We start from the raw sequence: 18,247 nt of genomic DNA on the forward strand, positions 1-18,247 counted from the left end.
AAATAAGGAGACAGTTTGAAAATGGTCTTTTGAAAACTTGAAATGTGCTGCTTATCATAGTTGAAAACTGGACTGGATATAAAAACATTTTTTGTGGGTCATTTCATTCGTGTTTACACATTCCCAAGATACAGTTTCTTTGCTGTTGAACTTAAAATTCTTTGAATTGAACTTAGTTTAATGATGTGCATGCTGTCCAACCAGACTATTTTATTGTTGACAAATGACAATATTGATTAAAAGACAAATCATTACTTTAACTATAATTAAGGTGTTACATAATAATATTTACTGTTATTTTTATTTATTAAAAAAAATTGTGCAGGTAAGGAACTAAAGTTGGTTTTAAAAGATAAAGTGGAATCCATCGCCAGTGAAGAATCATCACTTGCAGAAATTACACAACGAAACATAACACCAGTTAAACTATCCATAATCAGCAAACCACAACAAATAAATGACGAGTTTCAAGCAGAAGGACATTGCCATCGTAGGGAGCAGTTGGCTAAAGTTTACGATCGACCATCCGGTGACATCAGCCCTGAAGAAATGTTTACTTGTGCAAAGCAAACAGCACAAGTAGAAACCGAACAGAAATTTAAGCCCGAACAAGTGCAAGCAAAACTACAGTATGTGGAAAAGCATGGAAATATTGTTGGCGTTGTTGGTCAAGCGGGTGTTGGTAAAACAGCCGCATGCACAACATGGGCTTTACAAGCGTTGCATAGAAAGTTGTTTGGGAAAATATCTTTCATCTTCTACATTGTAATCGAAAATATTAATTTTGAAAAAAACATGACTTTTCTTCAGTTTTTCCTTCATGCCATGTTGCTAAGTAGGGAATACACTCCAGAGGTAGCTCAAGGCATAATGCAAGCCATTAAAAATGATCCAGATGTTTTCTTGTTTTTCGACGGAGTTAATGTAGCCAGTTTTAATTCCTTTTCAAGTAAAGTTCTCACTCCCCTGTTGGATCCTATGAATAAAGCAGAATGTTATCTCAAGCATTTGTTAAATGGAAATTTGCTTCCACGTTCCCGTAAGATATTTACTTCACGGCCAGCTGCTTTCTACGAACTCCATCCTTCACATCGACCAAGGTTTATTGTACAGTTACTTGGCCTTACTCCAAATTCACAAAGGGAACTTGGGAAACAGATTTGTGGGGCAAAGTACAATCGCGTTCGAACAATACTGAAGCAAAACAAAAATTTATTTTCTTATTGCTATATTCCTGTCAATTTCATACTGACTGTCAACTATCTGAAGAGTCATGATATTGATGATATTCAGGTTGTTTCGGTTACCCGGGTTCTGGCATCTACTTGTGTTCTATACTCACAGACTGAACACATTGGGCATCAAAAACCCCAGTTGAACGAACTGTCAAAACTGGCTTGGGACGGATTTCGGAACAAGAAAGTTTTATTTAAAGTAGAGGATTTCAAATCTCTAAAATTAAATGACTCAACAGTTGATGCTTTCCTGAATACCTCAATTACACAGCAGGGAGACTTGAAGTTAAAAATACTGGATGGACACAAACGTAGATTTTTTTCAAGTCTCATTTGGCAAGAATTTTTCGCTGGTGTTTACCTGATGACCATCATGCCTTTAGAAGAATTTAAGAAACAATACACCCGACTTACCGAGGACGGATGGGAGGTTGTTGCCAAGTTCGCGTTCGGAATTTGTGATTCTTCAGTTTTCAACGATATTGAAGCCGTAGTTCCTGGATGTTTACATGAAAGTTGGAAAGCTAAGAAGAATCTGCTGAAGAAACTTGTATTGTCATGTATGAAGGAACCAACCAACCAAGCGATACTTCGATGTTGCAGCTGGGCACATGAAGCCCATGATGAGGAGATAACTTGTGCCGTGTCTTCCTCACTTCCTGATAGAATCGATTTGCAAAATTCATCTCTTCTTGCAGCAGACATAAAAAATCTCTCTTTTGTGATTCAAAGGAGAAGCATGCCGGTATAAGTTTAATTTACTTTTGAGTTTTGTCACACCAGCATAATAAGCATCTCTGAAACATTACCTATCTGAGGTGTTCTACTATTGGTCATAACAAACATGGTTTTGAAAGGTTAACTAATTTTTTATTCTGCTTGTTGATAAAATGCAAGATCATTGGAGGGTTTGTTTACAAATTTCTTTCCAAGTGAAGTTGCAGAGTAAAAAAGTTTGAGAGGCCTTGACCTGTATATAGACACACTCACATACCATATATATATTTCTCTTAAGTACTGGTTGGTTAGTATAGTTACTCGAAATTTGACATTTTGTAATGAAACCTAGGTTAAAAATAGTATGTATCATCCCTCACTAAGAGCAATATATGTTTCAAACAAGATCCTACCTGCAGAAATGGTATGCCTTTCACTATAATGCAGTCTTGTGAAACAACCTAAGTGGCTAATCTTTATTGTACCTAAATCACAAAAAGATATATATTGTTATTAAGTTTTTTGTTGTTGTTTTCTTGAACCTAGAATAACATGTTAGTTAGTATTTCAGCAGACTGTGTAATTGCTTCCAGTTGAAATCGCTGAATGTCTCCCTCAACAAGATAGGAGATCGAGGTGCAGAATATTTGACAGAATGCATTGACAAAATTGAAGAAGTTGATCTAAGTGGATGTGGACTGACAAGTGTGGGTTCGAAGCTTCTGTCAGAACGGATAAAACTCTTAAAGCGACCTGTAAGACAAGAATTTTTTTACTATATTCTGATACTAATTTGAAACCATACTTTGTGGGTATTAAAGGGTTAACCCTTTTTTATTCTGCTTGTTGATTTGTTGCAGGAACAACCATGCAAGAGTCAAATGGGACATGGTTCAGAAAATCCTGTTACCACCCCTGAGACGGGCACTATTGTGGTAGGATGTTTTTACGAATATTGAAAAATATTGTTTGGAAACAAATCCAAAATTGTGTGTAATATTGCAAATGTGGTCATGTTTACTATATTCTATGAGTTTCAGTTAGCTGCTAAAGTAGAAGATTTGAGAGATCTCATCTCAGCATAACTTTTTATATTTTAGTTCTGGCCTTTTGTCAAAAGTAGTTTTGTCCCATCTATGGCTTTGATACTGACTGTAACACTTTTTCATTTAAGGAAAAACCTCATGAACATTCTCCTACAGACAGTGGAAACACTCAATCTAAACGGGTATATGTATGTATAAGCATAGGCGTAGAGTTTTGCACATGAACAGGGGTGCGGCGAAGAAAAAGTACTGACGTCACAAGGTCGTTTGCACGCCATAATATACAAGTTATAGCATCGTCCATGTTAGCAACGTTTTTGGACGAAAAACTGGACGAAACGTGTTTTTTTTCCTTCTACACGTTCGTCACCAACGTAATTGTAGGTCTCGAATACAGGGCAAATGAAACTGCATGTTTAGAGTACTTTTATGAGTGTAATCAGAAAAGAAATAAGCCTTCATCTTTGCTGCCATTGCCAAAAGGACGCGATGCGATTGTGTCATTAAATTTAGTACCCTGCACCCCAGTACTCTACGCTAGTGTATATAAGTATATATATTGCTTACTTTTATAAGTATGTATATAAGTATATATTTGCTTGTTTATGAAAAATGTTGTGTCTTTTGTAAATTTTAAATTTGTCCAGATGATGGATTTTAAGCTTCCTTTTGATTGTATAGAACAACAAACCCTTTATTCTGTTGTTGCTGTCCCAGTGAACAAAAATAAAGATTTTGCATTTATCTGTGTGAAGGCCAACTTTTATCCTAATACAACAGCACTTTGACTGAATAGTGTATTTTTAAAGCATATTCAGCATAAACGATTATGATACTTTGTCATTGGTTTTATGGCTGTTATTTTGTAATATTTATACTTTCATTGTTTTTATTTAAAGAAACAAAGCTTTTCCCATAACATAGAAGATAAAGGTACGTTTGTTAGAGGCTCTTCTAAGAACGATGAAGAAATGAATCCATCTGGGTGTTGCCTGCCAAGATTCAACATGCCTTCCAGAAAATGGGTAAAATTGTTGATGCTAAATGAAATTTCAACAATATATGCTTTGAAATTTATAGAATGGTCTATCTTTTCAAAAAAAAGTATTGTGTTTTTTTAAAGATGTTTGCCAAAATTCACCTTGAAACTACTAAACTTTGTATTTGTGTCAAATATTCTGCGCCTCGATCTCCTATTTTGTTTACAGTGGAAGAAACGTGGCATGTCGCACAACAAAAAGGATAACCAAGAGGTACTTGAGTATTTTAATATCAATATTGTACGTGCAAATGCTGATACTATTTTTTTTGTTTTACTTAGCCAACCAAATGTAAGTAACAGCAAGGTTTAAAATATCATTATTTGCCACAACCACCATCAGAAATAGTTACGAATTATTAAATCGACTGATACTTTTTTTAGAAGTTTTGAATAGAGCACAACCTACCTTGGGTTTTTAATAGTTGTGTTTATTTAAAGGAACAGTGTCCTGGGATTGAACCAGTGAAGCAACCAAATCCAATTAATACTAATGAAGAGAATGATCCATTGGTAAATTTATAATTTGATTCCATTTAAACCTATACAATGTTTTAAAAAATGTGTGTAAGGTTTACTGTGCATATGTTTTCTATTAAAAACACACAAACAAATCTTGTAATGCTTATAAGGTTGGTGTGACAAACACAACTAATTTTAGCAAACAAAAATCCTTTTGTTTGAACAATTGTAAACTGTGCAATGATTGTTTTTGATATTTTTGTGTTAATATCAGAATTTTAGGTTGTTTCTGGTGAAAGTGGTTCCAATCCTACAACTTATGGTGACTCAAACCTCACTCAACATACAACTGCTACATCAGTAAGTTTTATAAATGCATTGTGTTTATTTTTAAATGATTTTAATTCCTCTAATGCCAAAAATGCATATGAAGTGCATTCAATGTTTTTGTGATATAACAACTTTTTTCAGTAACACTAAAAAACAATGCAGTAATTTTTCATGTAAGGGCATGATTGGCAGGATCGCCCCACTGCACAGGTCCTTACTTGGCGATCACAGCTATCGCATCAAGATGATTAGGTTCACAGGCTTCGCAGCCAAGGCGTTGCAGTCTAGCTAGATCAGCCACTTTTTCCTGAGTGAGATTTGGGCTAACCAGGTACAATGCTCTATAAACTGAGCTACAGGAGCTCGACAGTTTCATGGGGTATATTGTGGCCAAGGTACACTGGTGCCCAAGTGCACAACTTGCCAGGCAACCTTCACATATATGTAAGGACCTGCACAGTAGGTCGATCCTACCAATCATGACCATGTTCCATTTTATATTTTTCTGTATTTTTGAATCACAGCATCAAAACTCTTAAAAAAGCAAACAATGTCAAATGAATGTGTGACTAGCTATTTTTGACAATGTTACTTTAAAAATAATACATGTTGCATAAATATTTTTGTAATAAACTTAGTTTTAAACCATGGTATGAAATTTGTCATTAAACTTCCAGTTTGCTGAATTTTATAAAATTTAATTTTTGGGGAACACATGTGTTTTAAAAATATCACAAAAATAAATCTCAACAGCCTTTGATAAACACTAATGTAAACAACAAACGATTGCATGTGTTGTTTTTCTTTATGTTTTAAGAACTCGTGGTAGAGAACTTGTGAAAATATTGTCATTTGAAATTTATCGAACGTTAACAAACAATTGCATATGGTTTTTGTAAACATTTATGTACTATTTTTGCCGACCAAGTGTGATTAACAATAAAGTTTAAAATATCAGTATTTGGTACTAAATGCATATTTTTAGTATTTGACTTAATTTTGTCATATTTTTATGAAAAAACACCCGCATATCATTGTTTTGTTTCAGGCATGTTCTGATGCAGCCCTTGATGAAGATGCACAAAATTACTCAGGGTAATACAAAATAGTGTTTAGAAATGTTGTCATTTGAACCTATTCATTAAGTTTGCATTACGAGGCCAGTATGAACAGATAGAACTCTTCTTTTGAAATCAAGTTGTTTTAACTTCACTAATATCCGAACATTCCAAAGTCAATGGTTTTACAAGGTTTTTTCTTGATATATATATCGCCTATGCTTGTGGGCATCATTATCGTATAAAATAACATAATTAAACCAACAATAACGTAAATTTAGCCCTTAAAACTAATAATCACATGAAAAGACTGTATGTTGTAGATGTGGTTTGGCAAACTGTAAACTAAGATGTGATTAATTGATAAATAAAACAAATAGAAGGGGTGGGTGGATGAAAAGAAAAGGAATATGTTGTTAAAAACAAGTCTTATTTGGCTATAAAGGTATCAGGAAAGTCTGATTACAAATTTTCATCTTTCACCAAACCAGACAGTTCCATTCTACTAATGAGTGTAATGTGTCTGTAACTCATAGTTTAACTGTCATTCTTTTGGAATATAACCAAACACTAATCTGTTATTGGAATACAAACGGATAAATTTAGGCTTGGTTAATGACCCTCTAGTCAAGAACCATTGGCTTATGGTCTAATGCTATGTAACTGTATAATATTTATAAACATTTTCTTAACACTCTGCATAGTCATATTTGTTAACAAAAGGCTGTTTCGAGGCCAATCAAAATTCTCCAAACATTTAAAATACTCTTAGGTGATCTAATAATGTGTTCCAAGGACCTGGCTTAGTTGTTGTCCCCCAATAATTTCCACACTTCCACCACTGCTAGCAAGTGACCATTTAATTCTGTGTAGTTCTATTTGAATTATATACTTTCTTAACTTTATAGAATTGAAACGGACAAATACAAATTGTTTTTACGTTTATGTGTTTTTAATCACAATTTATTGTGTGTTCTCTGATAACAGCAGTTTTCTTCTAGGTCCGGCTATGAAGGCATGAAGATAAAAATTGTAAAATGTCCAAAAGGAGTTGAGATTGATTATCCTAAACAGGACCTTCACCACATTTTTAAATTGTGCCATAATGAAATTCGATTTCCTCTTACCCTCTTGGATCTAAACCAGCAAGACATAACCTTTGAAGTTGAGCTGACAAGACCAGATGATAAGGAAAAACGGGTCTTCCATAAAATTTTGACGTTTCGTAATCCTTTTCCTGAGCATGTAAGAACCATATGTTGCGTAACCATATTGAAAGCCCATCTCTAACTCATTTATTTTACTTCAGAGAGACATTACAAAAGCAGTAGGTAAGCAACATAGATCCTTTGTATTGTATTATTTTTATTAAAAAATGGACCCAATCCGGGCCAATTTTTTTTTTTTTTTGAAAATAGAAATATGAATTTAGTCTAGCAATGGCATAAATCTATTTAAATGAGATACAAACTGGTGGTTGCGTTTGCAGGCGAAATATCAAAACCTCAGAAGCACTAAAATGGTTCTATTTGGGCTCTGTGTTGGGAAACTAAGGTGCAAGAGGCTGAAATTTCTACTACAGGAATTTCTAAATGTAAAACAAAGAGACAATTAAGGCCACAGATGTGTGGTCAGGTTTTTGCCACTTCGTATCACTGTGCAACTTTTCCGTTTTAGTATACTTATGCACTTCGTGCTATACATTATTGTCGTGCAAATTAATCAGTCATTTCTGCCATGTGCAGCATCGTTGTGTGAAATTTCCCACAAGTTCAGTTTGTGTTTTCCTTTGTACCGCTGCTTGAAATTAAAAATATTTTGTATCTGAGTATGGGTTGCCAGTTCCTGGGAAGTTTCAACCACGGCCATGGAAACGTTTTCGAGCCCTGGTAAAAAGTAAATACGAAAAAGGCAGCCAGTGTCGGATTTGATAAAAACAGTCTATAATTTGCGTCAATAGACATGTGGTTCCATGCGCTTTCTCTGTGAGCGACAAACAACGTACACTGATCGAAGCCACCAGGCGCGTATGAGCTTCTTTACCAAACAGGTAAAATGTTGGGAAGGTTTACATTTGATACCTTAAGCCATCTTACAATTCATCCTATCTTAAAATTAAATCCGAAAAATTTAGTTTGGGAGGTCAATAACCTTCATGTACCTGGTAACAGTTTCTTTTGTTTGCCCAAAATAACCGCTGGGTCTTGTGACTCATGAAGGGGAACTACTATTGTTCAACAGTAAAAAAATACCAGCTTACAACCCACACGATACAACCCACACGGGCCTCGGAAATACCAGCTTACAACCCACACGATTCTGACAGGCCGCGTAAGTGTGGCTGGGAGGAAAACGACAGCCTGGTGATTGACGTTGCAAGTCGCGTTGTGTAATTGCTCTTTGGTGCATTTGGGTTTGGATCTGTCACTGTCCTCTGTACTGAAATGTGTACTTCTGTATCTATAATAATATTTTTTTATATAACAAGGTCAAGGTCAATTTGTGTTTTTATCCATTTTTGTATATGTTTGGCAAATGTATGCAAACAATTTGTTAACGCCCACTGAAGGTAGAACGTAATGGGCCCGCCCACATACATATTTGTTGCGTGAGATTATACACGTAACTGCGGCATGTAAATACTACAAATCATGGCCTTGGCAATCGGGTTAATAATAAACCCGTACTTGTACAAACGCTATAAGCGCCAAATCACCTTTGGCTGAATGACGAAGTCTCGGATCTTTCATGAACAAATAAAAAACACATTGTGTTGCTACGTAACATGGTATTCCTGGAGTTGTTTCATTGCTTTACAATGATTGTACAGTAATGACTGTACAGCTTGAGGCATGTAGGCTAAGCAGTAAGTGTGACTGTGCATTTTGCATTAGTTTTATGAACAAGCAAAGCGCTTTTCGAAATAGCAACACGCATTAGAGAAAAGAGTGCTATAAAAGTACTGGCTTGTTAGCGAAATGGTTTGACAATGTTGAATCACGCTGCCACTGGAATAACCTGGCGCCTTATAACAATATATTTGATCTTTGTTGAAATTGTCGTTTAGCACTTTTTAATGCATATTGTTCGCTACATTGATTTCACCTCAATAACGTACAGACAGGCAGTGACGGTCGCCTGGTATCACGAATATCTAATTTCACGACTGTATCGGCGTGGACAATGTTTTGTTTTGTGCTAAACTGCCCCATTGTACTTGTGTTTTTGTTTTCAGTTTCTCTCAGAGCACAAACAATTGGAAGGCTCAGGTAGTAGTGCAGCAAGTGATGCCAGGCAGCACAAGCAGAATTCACAATAAAAACTGTTTAAACTGTGTTTTAATTCCTTTCTCTATTTGCAGGCCAGGCTATACTGATTCGACTTAAGATGATTTTTTTGTAATTGTGTTCGAACTGATTTACAACAATGAACAGTTCAATGAGAGCAGGTTCTAACCACGGAGGAGACGAAGACGTGAGGCAAGTTGATGCAACCGTTGACGTGGAGAATACCTTACGAAATTTAGAAGTTTTTGCATCAAGAAATGAGGTACAAAATCCTAATGATCCGCAAACGTCCACATACCCAAACGAGGCACATGTTGTGTTCTGTAACAGGGTTGTTTACAATCCTATTTTTTAATTACTTGAGTTTTCCTTTTGCTCAGGAATTGCAGCAAACTGGTTCCGCAAACAGGTCTATCGTTGCACAACAAATGGACGACAATCACCCCTCGTTTGAAATTCTTCCACCGTCAAGGAGCGAAGTTTCGGGACAATCTGCACGTGACAATCCGGTAGGAATAAATCGATTAATAAATGACGTTAAACCCATAATCAGCATCAACTAACAAACAACAATTCCTCAAATCAAAGTAAAAAAACCCTCTTTTTAACTTATCTTAATTTGTCATGTCAACTTGTTTAAAGCGCCGTTCAGTATAAAGAAACCTAAATCTTTCATCATAGGCAAAATGATGTGTCACAAACTGTTGGCTATAAATTCATGTTTAGAGAATTCAAATTCCCGAAAGAGGAGTTCACATAGGCGACACAATCATTAACACTCCAAGTCCAGTTTTCAGTGGACCAGTTACACAAAACGTGATCTACCAATCCAGCACAATCGTAAGTCCCACTGCAACGGAACAACCAAACTTGGACCAGACTGCACGTGAAAAATGTAGGTGCAAAGCTAAATAAAAGGCGGGCACATTTAAATTCAACAAAACAAAACAAAAAAATAATGGTAGATGTGTTTGTGGATATCCTATACTGCAAGAAAAAAACTGTCGCTAGTGTCTATCGAGCTTGCACTGTTTTTCAAGCGTTCAAAAACTGTAGCCTATTTAAAGCAAAATATATATTTTAGACGAGGAGTTACAAGCTTTGTCAAAAGAAAAGGTCAATTCAATAGCTAGTGAAGGATCATCTCTGGCCGAATTTCTCTCTAATCCTATAGAACCAGTAAATCTTTCCATAGTCAGCAAACCACAACAAATTGATGACGAATTTATTGCGGAAGGCCATTATCATCGTAGAAATGACTTTCTTAACTCTTACGAAAGATCCTCCAGCAAAATAACTGCCAACCAGATCTTTACACGCGCTAAGCAGAACGCGCAGGAAGAGGCAAACAGAAGGATCCAGGAGAGTCACGTGGAGGCCAGACATGATCACGTGTTGAAGCATGGAAATGTGGCCGCAATTCTTGGCCAACCTGGAATTGGAAAAACAACTGCCTTAAAAAAGTGGGCATTGCAGGCTCTATCTGCTGCACAGTTGTTTGGGTCGGTAACTCTCTTCTTCTATATCGCAATCAGATTTGTCGATTTTGACAAAAATATGACTTTTCTTCAGTTTTTACTTCACACTATGATTCCGGAGTGGGAATGCACAGAGGACGTGGCTAAAAGAATCATTGAAGAAATAGTCAAGGACGCAAATGTTTTGATTTTCTTCGATGGGTTGGACGAGGCGGCATTTAAATCCTTTGCCCGTCGGGTGTCAGTTCCCTTGTTGCATTCGAAGAACAAGGCAGAACTTTACCTCAAGCACTTAGCCGGAGGAAAGTTGTTGCCACAGGCCAGGAAGATATTCACATCGCGACCTGGTCCATTCTACAATCTAGATCCCGAACATCGACCAAAGTTTGTTGTTGAAATACGCGGCCTCACTGCCCGATCGCAAGAAGAGCTTGGTCGCCAGATTTGTGGCGATAGATACGATGATGTAAAACTGAGACTCGATAACAACAGTGGGCTGTTTGCTTATTGTTATGTCCCTTTGAACCACATATTGACCGTTAACTACTTGATGAGATATGGTAGTCGGTTTCAAATTGTTCCATTTACTAGGGTTCTTGCTTTCACTTGTGTAGATTTTTTTGAGACCGACCACCTAAGAGCGACAGAGCGAGTTTTGAACAAAATATGCAAATTGGCTTGGGATGGATTCCAAAACAAAAGAGTTGTTTTTGATTTGACAGATTTAAAAAAATTTGAAATCACGGAATCCACAGCAGATGCTTTTCTGATTGCCTCGATTACAAAACAAGGAAACCTTAAGTTGGCAATATTGGACGGGCACAAACGTAGATATTTCTCTCATCTCGTTTGGCAAGAATTTTTTACTGCAGTCTATCTGATGATGCTCATGCCAATGAAAGTGTTTAAGAAACAAATTAGACGACTCCGCGATGAAAGATGGGAAGTCGTGTCAAAATGTGCTTTCGGGCTTTGCAACCGAGAAGTTTTTGATTGTCTAAAGGCCATAGTTCCGGGATGTTTACTTCCAAATTGGCTTTCCAAAAAAGAGTTGCTTACAACATATGTTTCTGCGGCTGTGAACGAACGCCAAGAAGTAATACTGCAAGCTTGCAGCTGGGCTTATGAAGCACAAGACGATAAAATAACTGCCTTTGTGTCATTATCATTTCCTGATGAAGTCGACTTCAGTGTTTTAACACTCCAACCAACAGATTTTGAAAATTTCTCGTTTGTTCTTCAAGCAGCAAGAGCCAAACCAGTAGGGAGGCCGTTTTTATCAAAATGCTACAAAATGCTACTTTTCTGAAAAGATCGTGATCAGCTTAAAATCTTAAACAAAATGCTGTTATGATATTCGTTCAAATTTTTGTAGTACTCCTACATAATGTAATGTCTTGCAAATAAGTTATATGGTCTAATGACCTCAAAGGCAATGTCTTGTAAATTTCGAAACACGAAAATAAACTTACTGTGTTGTGAAATTACTTTTAATGTAAATTTACTGGATTGCAGGTCCGGAAGGTGAGCTTTGCTGGCAATTTGGTACGTTTGACTGAAGCAATTTCAATCAGCAAATGCATCCACAACATGGAAGAAGTGGATCTGGGTAGCTGTGATTTAACAAGTCGATGTGTGGGAGAACTTTCTACTGCAATCAGATCGTCGCCAAAACAAGTACATATGATCACTATTTTCAATTCCACGAATGTCATTTGGGACCTTGAATCAAAAATTAATAATTTTGTTCTTTTCTTTTGTTTTGTAATTGTTTTATATGCGTGAGATTAAATTTGAAGAGAGAAGCATAAAATGCAGCACACATTTCTAACCCAATGCCGGTTTTAGATGGAACTCGTCGTCCTTTCCCGAAACTTGTTGACAGACGAAACTGCCGAGTCTTTGGTTGCATGCGTGCACAATGTTAAGATTTTAAACCTCAAACACAACGATTTCTCACAGTTGTGGAAGGACAGAATAAGGCAATGTTCACGAGGAAGAGTCGTATTTTGAAAACAAAATCTTACAGTTTCGTTTTTTGTTCAATCACATTTCTTGTGAACACGATTTACTCATAATTCTAAGGATAAAGAAAGTGGGTGACACTGCAGAAAATATTGACATTACATCAGTTCTGGACAAATTGCAACTGATGTTGTAAAAACACTGTGGTATTGCGTCATATTTGCAACTTACTAGGAAGGATTTTGATTCCAAAGAACACTACACACTTTAGATGTTTGAGCTCTGCTGTACTAACGCAATTTGTGTATTGTCGACAACTCTATATACTTTCAGTATATGTGTAGCCTGATAACAGTTGCATATATTATCGCGTCCTGCCTGTTATTCTCTTCTTGCGTTGCAGTGTACAGGGCAACTGAAATAATTATATCAGCTAGTCCTTTTTTTAGCAGGTTTTGCGTTTTGCTTGTTGACGTAGTTTCCGTTTTGATGTTTCGCACTTACAGTATATGTGCAGGGAGAATATTATGAATCTAATAACAAGCTTCTAGTTTATGCCACGCCTTTTTGTTTTATTCTTTCATCACTCAATGTACAAAATACGACGATCAACTGAATTTGTAAAATAGGTAAGGTTTCAAAGAGAAGCCATGCATGTTCAATTTGCTTTAAGATGTACAGTCCAGGACGTCAGCAACTTACATCATATTATTTTCTTTTTCTTTTCATGTTTAGTTTTCCTGCAAACGATCTCAAAACACAATGTACAAAAAACATCGTTTGATCTTGTGTAAAACAGGTAAGATTTCAAAGAAAATACGCATATGTTCAAAAAATATACAATTCAGGAACTCATGCTTAGTTTGAAGGAATCAGTCATCTGGCTTCTGTTCCACGAATTCACGACACCTTTCCTTACCTCCTTGCTCATCACACAGTAGATGATGAGAAGGAAGAAGCCCTGAAGTCCGTTTAATATCACGTTCACGTACATCATGGCCGGGTGGTTTACTGTAAAGAGAAAAAACATTATAAGAAACGCCATTAACAGTCGTTCATTTTCTTACTTTGAATAAGCATGAAAGTCCATGGTATTCCCAGAACTGGCAGCAGCAACAACACAGCTCTAAAACTTGCTTTGACATGAACCAAATCGGCCTCCACCTTATTTGAATTAGCACGAAGTCGATTATTAGTTGCTTTGAAATCCTCTGCTTTCTTGCTCATATCGTAAACGAACTTTCCCACTTTTAATGCAATCAACAAGTTGGTCGCAAGTACGAGAATAAGGGGAACCACCACTCCTGCAACCAGGACCCACGAGTCTTTCTTGATCCAGCATTGTGAGTATGGTTTGACTTGAGTGAGTCCATCGAGCAAGGGTGGGTTTGTGTCCATGTAATTTCCAGTGAGAAATCCAGCCAATGAGAAGGCGGTAACCATGACAGCAGGCAGAATCCATCCAATAAGAAGTTTTACAAGTCTTTCCTTCTTAGAGCTGGTTGCGTTAAGAGAATTTCCGAACGTTTTTCTTGCCAGAGTCACTCCTTCGAGCAACATCCACATAGCTGTGTAGAGAAATGGTGTAATATTTATTAAGTTTAGGTTTAAAGTCAATATTACCTGAACACAGAATAAAGTAATGCGTCAACACAGCCGTCATCTCACAAACAGGTTTTGAGTTTAAAGCCGAATCACCGATGAGGATGAAGAAGTGAAAAATAAACAAGGCAACGCACAAGTTTATTTGCACAAAGGTTCGTGCAGATCTTAGTCGCTTTCGTAGTGATGCTAGCACAATGATTGCCAATACGAGTGAAACTTCTGATATAGTTTCCAAGACATATGAAATGAGCTGTACAAAATAATGAGATTTAGCTTCAAGCCCGTTGCCTTTTGTGTACCATAAAGCATTTAATGATTTGTAAAGTAGAGCGCCTAACAGATCATACCATGAATTGTTATTGGATGCTGTAGTGTTACTAAATACAGTGGGGTAGCTTAAAAAATAATGTTATATAGAGATTTTTCAAACATGTCCACCTTGACATCTTTAGGAATGAAAACTGTGTCGAGAATAAGAAGAGCAGCGAATATGGTGCTGTGGTTTGAAGCGCACACGAAGTCCTGACTTGTAGCTTGCAGGGTTTTGACTCCTTGACTGGAAAACCTAAGAATGTAAAAGATTGCTTTGAACTCAGTAGTTTAACATCAGTAGCTTCGGCAAAACTTCATACGCATCGGAGATGGATGCAAACTATTTGAATACTCACTTATTTTCGCTCTCATCGAGAAAGACGCACTTCGCCTCACCCGACCTCACTTGTGCGCCACCTTGCGATGATGCTGTCGTTAACTGCGTCAAACTGATGGTGGCGTCAGAGATCGTTATCGTGTAATTTACCGGAGCCGACATTTCCGGGTTGACTGAAATCAAATTAAGCAGAGGAACAGTAATACTGATTTCTCCTCCCGTGGCGATTGGAGGCTTTCTGTCAACATTCGGTATGAACGACTCCATTTCCTCGAGTGTTCCTTGCACGAACGCAACACTTATATCGTTGGTCGTGTCGACCCCAAGCAGAGCCGCGCCTTGCGACTCGGCGATTGGCTTAGTCGGGTCACGTGACTCGCCAAATTTGACGCGAACCTGCTTTACTGGATGGTTGCAAACACTTGGTCGAATATTGCACAGACCAAGTAGTCCAGGCGATTGTGACGTAGTTGGTGATGACGTTGACAAAGCATCTGTAATTAAAGCAATTTGTGTTTCATTTTTCTGCTATTGATACAAGTTTTTTTGCCGTCTGGGATTACGTTGCGTATGACGACAAAATGTGTGCGTGGCAGTCGCGAACGCACCTGCCATGAAGTAGACAACACTTTTTATCCGGGCATGGCTATTATATAAAGTTCATTAACCTAAATACAACAGACAAGCTTTAATTGGATACCAGCGTTCTACAAGATGTTGCTGTTATTACTACCAGTTTATATTTGAATAGTAAATGATATGAGTTATAACACCCTAAAGGCTCAACCATCCGATGTGAAAGTTCTACTTACCCTAGTTTAATCCATTTCCATTAACACTTACAGCAATATATATTTCCGCCAAAACGTCAAATTACTATAGTTTATGATTTTAAAGTCGCACAACGACCTAATATGTCTCAAAATGAATCAGGTTTGTATATGTGGAAAAATAGCCATAATATTGGAGAGCTGCAGACAGTGCGTGTACACACCTTGTCTGCAGCTCTTCAAATTAGGTTTGGTTGAACAAAACGGTGAAATTTTAGATTGTTTTCAAATAAAATCATTTCTTTCTTTCTTTCTTTCTGTATCAAGTTGCAAAAGAACTTTTGGCAATCCGTCACAGTAATTTTTCGAAACAGACGATTACAGATTTTAAACACGTTTGCGTATGACAGGGCCAGTGATTTCACAATGAAGGCGGTTGTTTTGATTTTCGTGATCACCCTACAACAATACGGGTACTATGGCCAGACTGCGTGATTGATTGACTCACTGAAGCTTTTAGTCATCAGTAAATTGTGGCTTTGCAGTTAACCTACACATTGAAACCAAAGTTTGTGTCCGTATTTTTCGCTTTAGACCGGCTTTCGACATTAAACCTCGTCTAACCTAAATTTAAAATGTCTTTTTTGGCTAATTTATGATAATGGACCCTTTGATCCGCACAACCCTTCACGCGTTTACCCAAAACCATATCAAACCACAAAAGAACTTTATCTTACTGGAAAAAGTGTATTGATGGAGTGGGGACGTGGTTTGTGTTTGCGTTCCTGTCGTTTCTTGAAGTTGTGCAGATTGCGTATTTAGTTTGGTTGTCGTTGTTGTTGTTGTGGTTGTGGTTGTTGTTGTTGTTATTGTTGTTGTTTCTGTTGAAATAAGAAACAACATGATGTTGTGTTATTGTTGTTGCTGTTACAGAGGTCTAAAGTTGGCCAAAAACAATTAAGTTTTGACCGTTTAAACTTGTTCCAAAAGTTAACCAATTAGTTTAAACAGCGCCTTTTACTTTCGTATTTGCAAATGAAGGAACGATTTTCTGTGCAGTCGTCCAGCGATAAGCCGAAGGTGATGCTGTCATTTTTCAAAACAACCAAGCATCCTCCAGAGACACTATGTACGTTGCTGCATTCCGGGTATTTCTTGCCTATTAACAAGATGATTAGGCTTGTTGTGACGGTGGAAGTGTTGTCGTTTTTATATGTAAGCTGGTTATGATTTAAATATTACTAATGACGCATATTTGACCAACGCGAAGCCAGCCACGCTGTTAAACAGATGCAATGAAAGAAATGTGTTGATAATCTCCCAGTTTACGCATTATTTGTTCTTACAAAACATATGTTAACGATGAAAATCCAGTTTTCTACAAGAATACAACATTTATACTAGTAAAATGTTTAGTTGGAAAAATAACAACATAATCCTCACCCACGTATGCTGTTAAAGGCTTATTGCCTGTGTATTTATCAACCAAGTACTTGATCGCATCCATATCTTCCCCATCTTCAACCACCTTAGCGATTTCAGCTTCAACCTTACCACATTCAGTTTTAGCTTCGGAAAAATTCCTGCGAGTTTGGTTATTCAAGAAGAAACATTTCCGTTCCGATTCTATGAATTTAAACAAACAGAATCAATGGAAACATTTGGGTTACCGTTATCAAAGAAAATGCCACTTCATGTAAAAAGAGACAAGTCAACCTATGCACTGTCGTGATTTTCTTGCAGTTCGTGAAAACTTCGAAAACGTAACGCTTAAGGTCCTAAGAAATGTAAAGACGAATCATCACACCATCAATGTGTTTAGTGGCATCATCAAAAGTAGAACCGACATTCGTTATAGTTACAGTGGGGTGTTTTTTCAAGTTGGAATTCGCTAAAGCGTTTTTTACGTGTATAGGCTTGAAGTTACAGTCCTTACTTCAGCTTTCCGACGTTGAATGGTGACGTGTCGAATTAATTGAATATCAGATCGTAATGATATAATGATAACCTCCTGTTGAACTCACCGTATACAGTCGTGCTGTTGTTCGTGCACCCGACACCGACATTCGAATGAAAATCTGAAACTAATTCACCAATTTCGATTAAACGCATTATCGGCGTAATAAACCACGTGATCAGACATATCAAATAACAAAAAACATTTGCTGTAGGTCGTTAAGTTAACTTGAGTAACACACGTATCATTGTGCTGTTACATATATTGGTAGATATGTTCTGACAGTTTTGGTTTTTGAGTTACCATTATTTTGACAAATGTAGAGTCTTTCACTTGTGCAGCTCAAGGTCCCCAAACTAAATCTGTGGGAATTGATTTTGACGCAATGTGTACTGTTTTTTGCAATACTAGGCCATTCCATTGCTGACCAGTCAGTCCAGTTTCCGTTGTTGGTACCTATTTGTACAGTCTTATTAAAACCAAACCAAAAATGTATATTTTTTCGTCTTTTTTTTTGATATTTTTTAACTGGTTTCTTGCAGTTTAGAAAGTGTTTCTGAACGGTATTTTCAATAATGTATTGAATATATTTAACTAAGTAGTGTTCCAGTAACAGTTAACTAATTTGTTAGGCCAAATATATTTTCTG

General features: G+C 37.0%; 4 protein-coding genes across 7 annotated transcripts in view; 2 read left to right on the top strand and 2 right to left on the bottom strand.

Moving 5' to 3' along the window:
* The window catches only part of LOC145892479 (protein NLRC5-like), a 63,439-nt gene extending 55,724 nt beyond the window's left edge, over positions 1 to 7,715 (top strand). For 2 of the 3 annotated variants that reach the window (XM_082982010.1, XM_082982011.1), the window contains 12 exons: positions 326 to 1,980; positions 2,546 to 2,707; positions 2,813 to 2,887; positions 3,127 to 3,180; positions 3,898 to 4,023; positions 4,207 to 4,251; positions 4,479 to 4,550; positions 4,782 to 4,859; positions 5,878 to 5,924; positions 6,889 to 7,132; positions 7,197 to 7,218; positions 7,377 to 7,715. In XM_082982010.1, the coding sequence (XP_082838136.1) occupies positions 326 to 1,980; positions 2,546 to 2,707; positions 2,813 to 2,887; positions 3,127 to 3,180; positions 3,898 to 4,023; positions 4,207 to 4,251; positions 4,479 to 4,550; positions 4,782 to 4,859; positions 5,878 to 5,924; positions 6,889 to 7,132; positions 7,197 to 7,218; positions 7,377 to 7,405 (2,609 nt within the window). In that variant the 3' untranslated portion in view covers positions 7,406 to 7,715. Of the gene's footprint in view, positions 1 to 325; positions 1,981 to 2,545; positions 2,708 to 2,812; positions 2,888 to 3,126; positions 3,181 to 3,897; positions 4,024 to 4,206; positions 4,252 to 4,478; positions 4,551 to 4,773; positions 4,860 to 5,877; positions 5,925 to 6,888; positions 7,133 to 7,196; positions 7,219 to 7,376 lie in introns of those variants that run through there. The other variant, XM_082982012.1, reaches the window with a different exon arrangement.
* Positions 7,716 to 9,253: 1,538 nt separating this feature from the next.
* Positions 9,254 to 13,437, top strand: LOC145903488 (protein NLRC5-like). Of its 2 annotated transcripts, none has more exons than XM_082991575.1 (6): positions 9,254 to 9,481; positions 9,555 to 9,683; positions 9,901 to 10,069; positions 10,259 to 11,913; positions 12,168 to 12,329; positions 12,501 to 13,437. In XM_082991575.1, exons 1-6 carry the CDS (start codon positions 9,314 to 9,316, stop codon positions 12,663 to 12,665), a joined length of 2,448 nt encoding a protein of 815 aa, XP_082847701.1. In that variant the 5' UTR covers positions 9,254 to 9,313; the 3' UTR covers positions 12,666 to 13,437. The 2 variants fall into 2 exon arrangements, with proteins under 2 accessions (XP_082847701.1, XP_082847710.1); XM_082991584.1 differs by having other exon boundaries at positions 9,254 to 9,436.
* A 24-nt stretch (positions 13,438 to 13,461) lies between these two features.
* LOC145890376 (corticotropin-releasing factor receptor 2-like) lies at positions 13,462 to 14,264 on the bottom strand. Its single transcript, XM_082981371.1, has 3 exons — positions 14,241 to 14,264; positions 13,685 to 14,185; positions 13,462 to 13,628 (listed from the first exon to the last, which is right to left on the bottom strand). Exons 2-3 carry the CDS (start codon positions 14,181 to 14,183, stop codon positions 13,462 to 13,464), a joined length of 666 nt encoding a protein of 221 aa, XP_082837497.1. The 5' UTR covers positions 14,184 to 14,185; positions 14,241 to 14,264.
* Positions 14,265 to 14,276: 12 nt separating this feature from the next.
* Positions 14,277 to 16,544, bottom strand: LOC145890386 (uncharacterized). The gene is made up of 5 exons (XM_082981382.1): positions 16,379 to 16,544; positions 14,891 to 15,365; positions 14,661 to 14,787; positions 14,357 to 14,472; positions 14,277 to 14,280 (listed from the first exon to the last, which is right to left on the bottom strand). Exons 1-5 carry the CDS (start codon positions 16,542 to 16,544, stop codon positions 14,277 to 14,279), a joined length of 888 nt encoding a protein of 295 aa, XP_082837508.1.
* Positions 16,545 to 18,247: the final 1,703 nt, after the last annotated feature.

The sequence above is a fragment of the Ascidia mentula genome, chromosome 1 (assembly GCF_947561715.1).
Source record: "Ascidia mentula chromosome 1, kaAscMent1.1, whole genome shotgun sequence".
In the NCBI taxonomy this organism is placed as follows: Eukaryota; Metazoa; Chordata; class Ascidiacea; order Phlebobranchia; family Ascidiidae; genus Ascidia; species Ascidia mentula.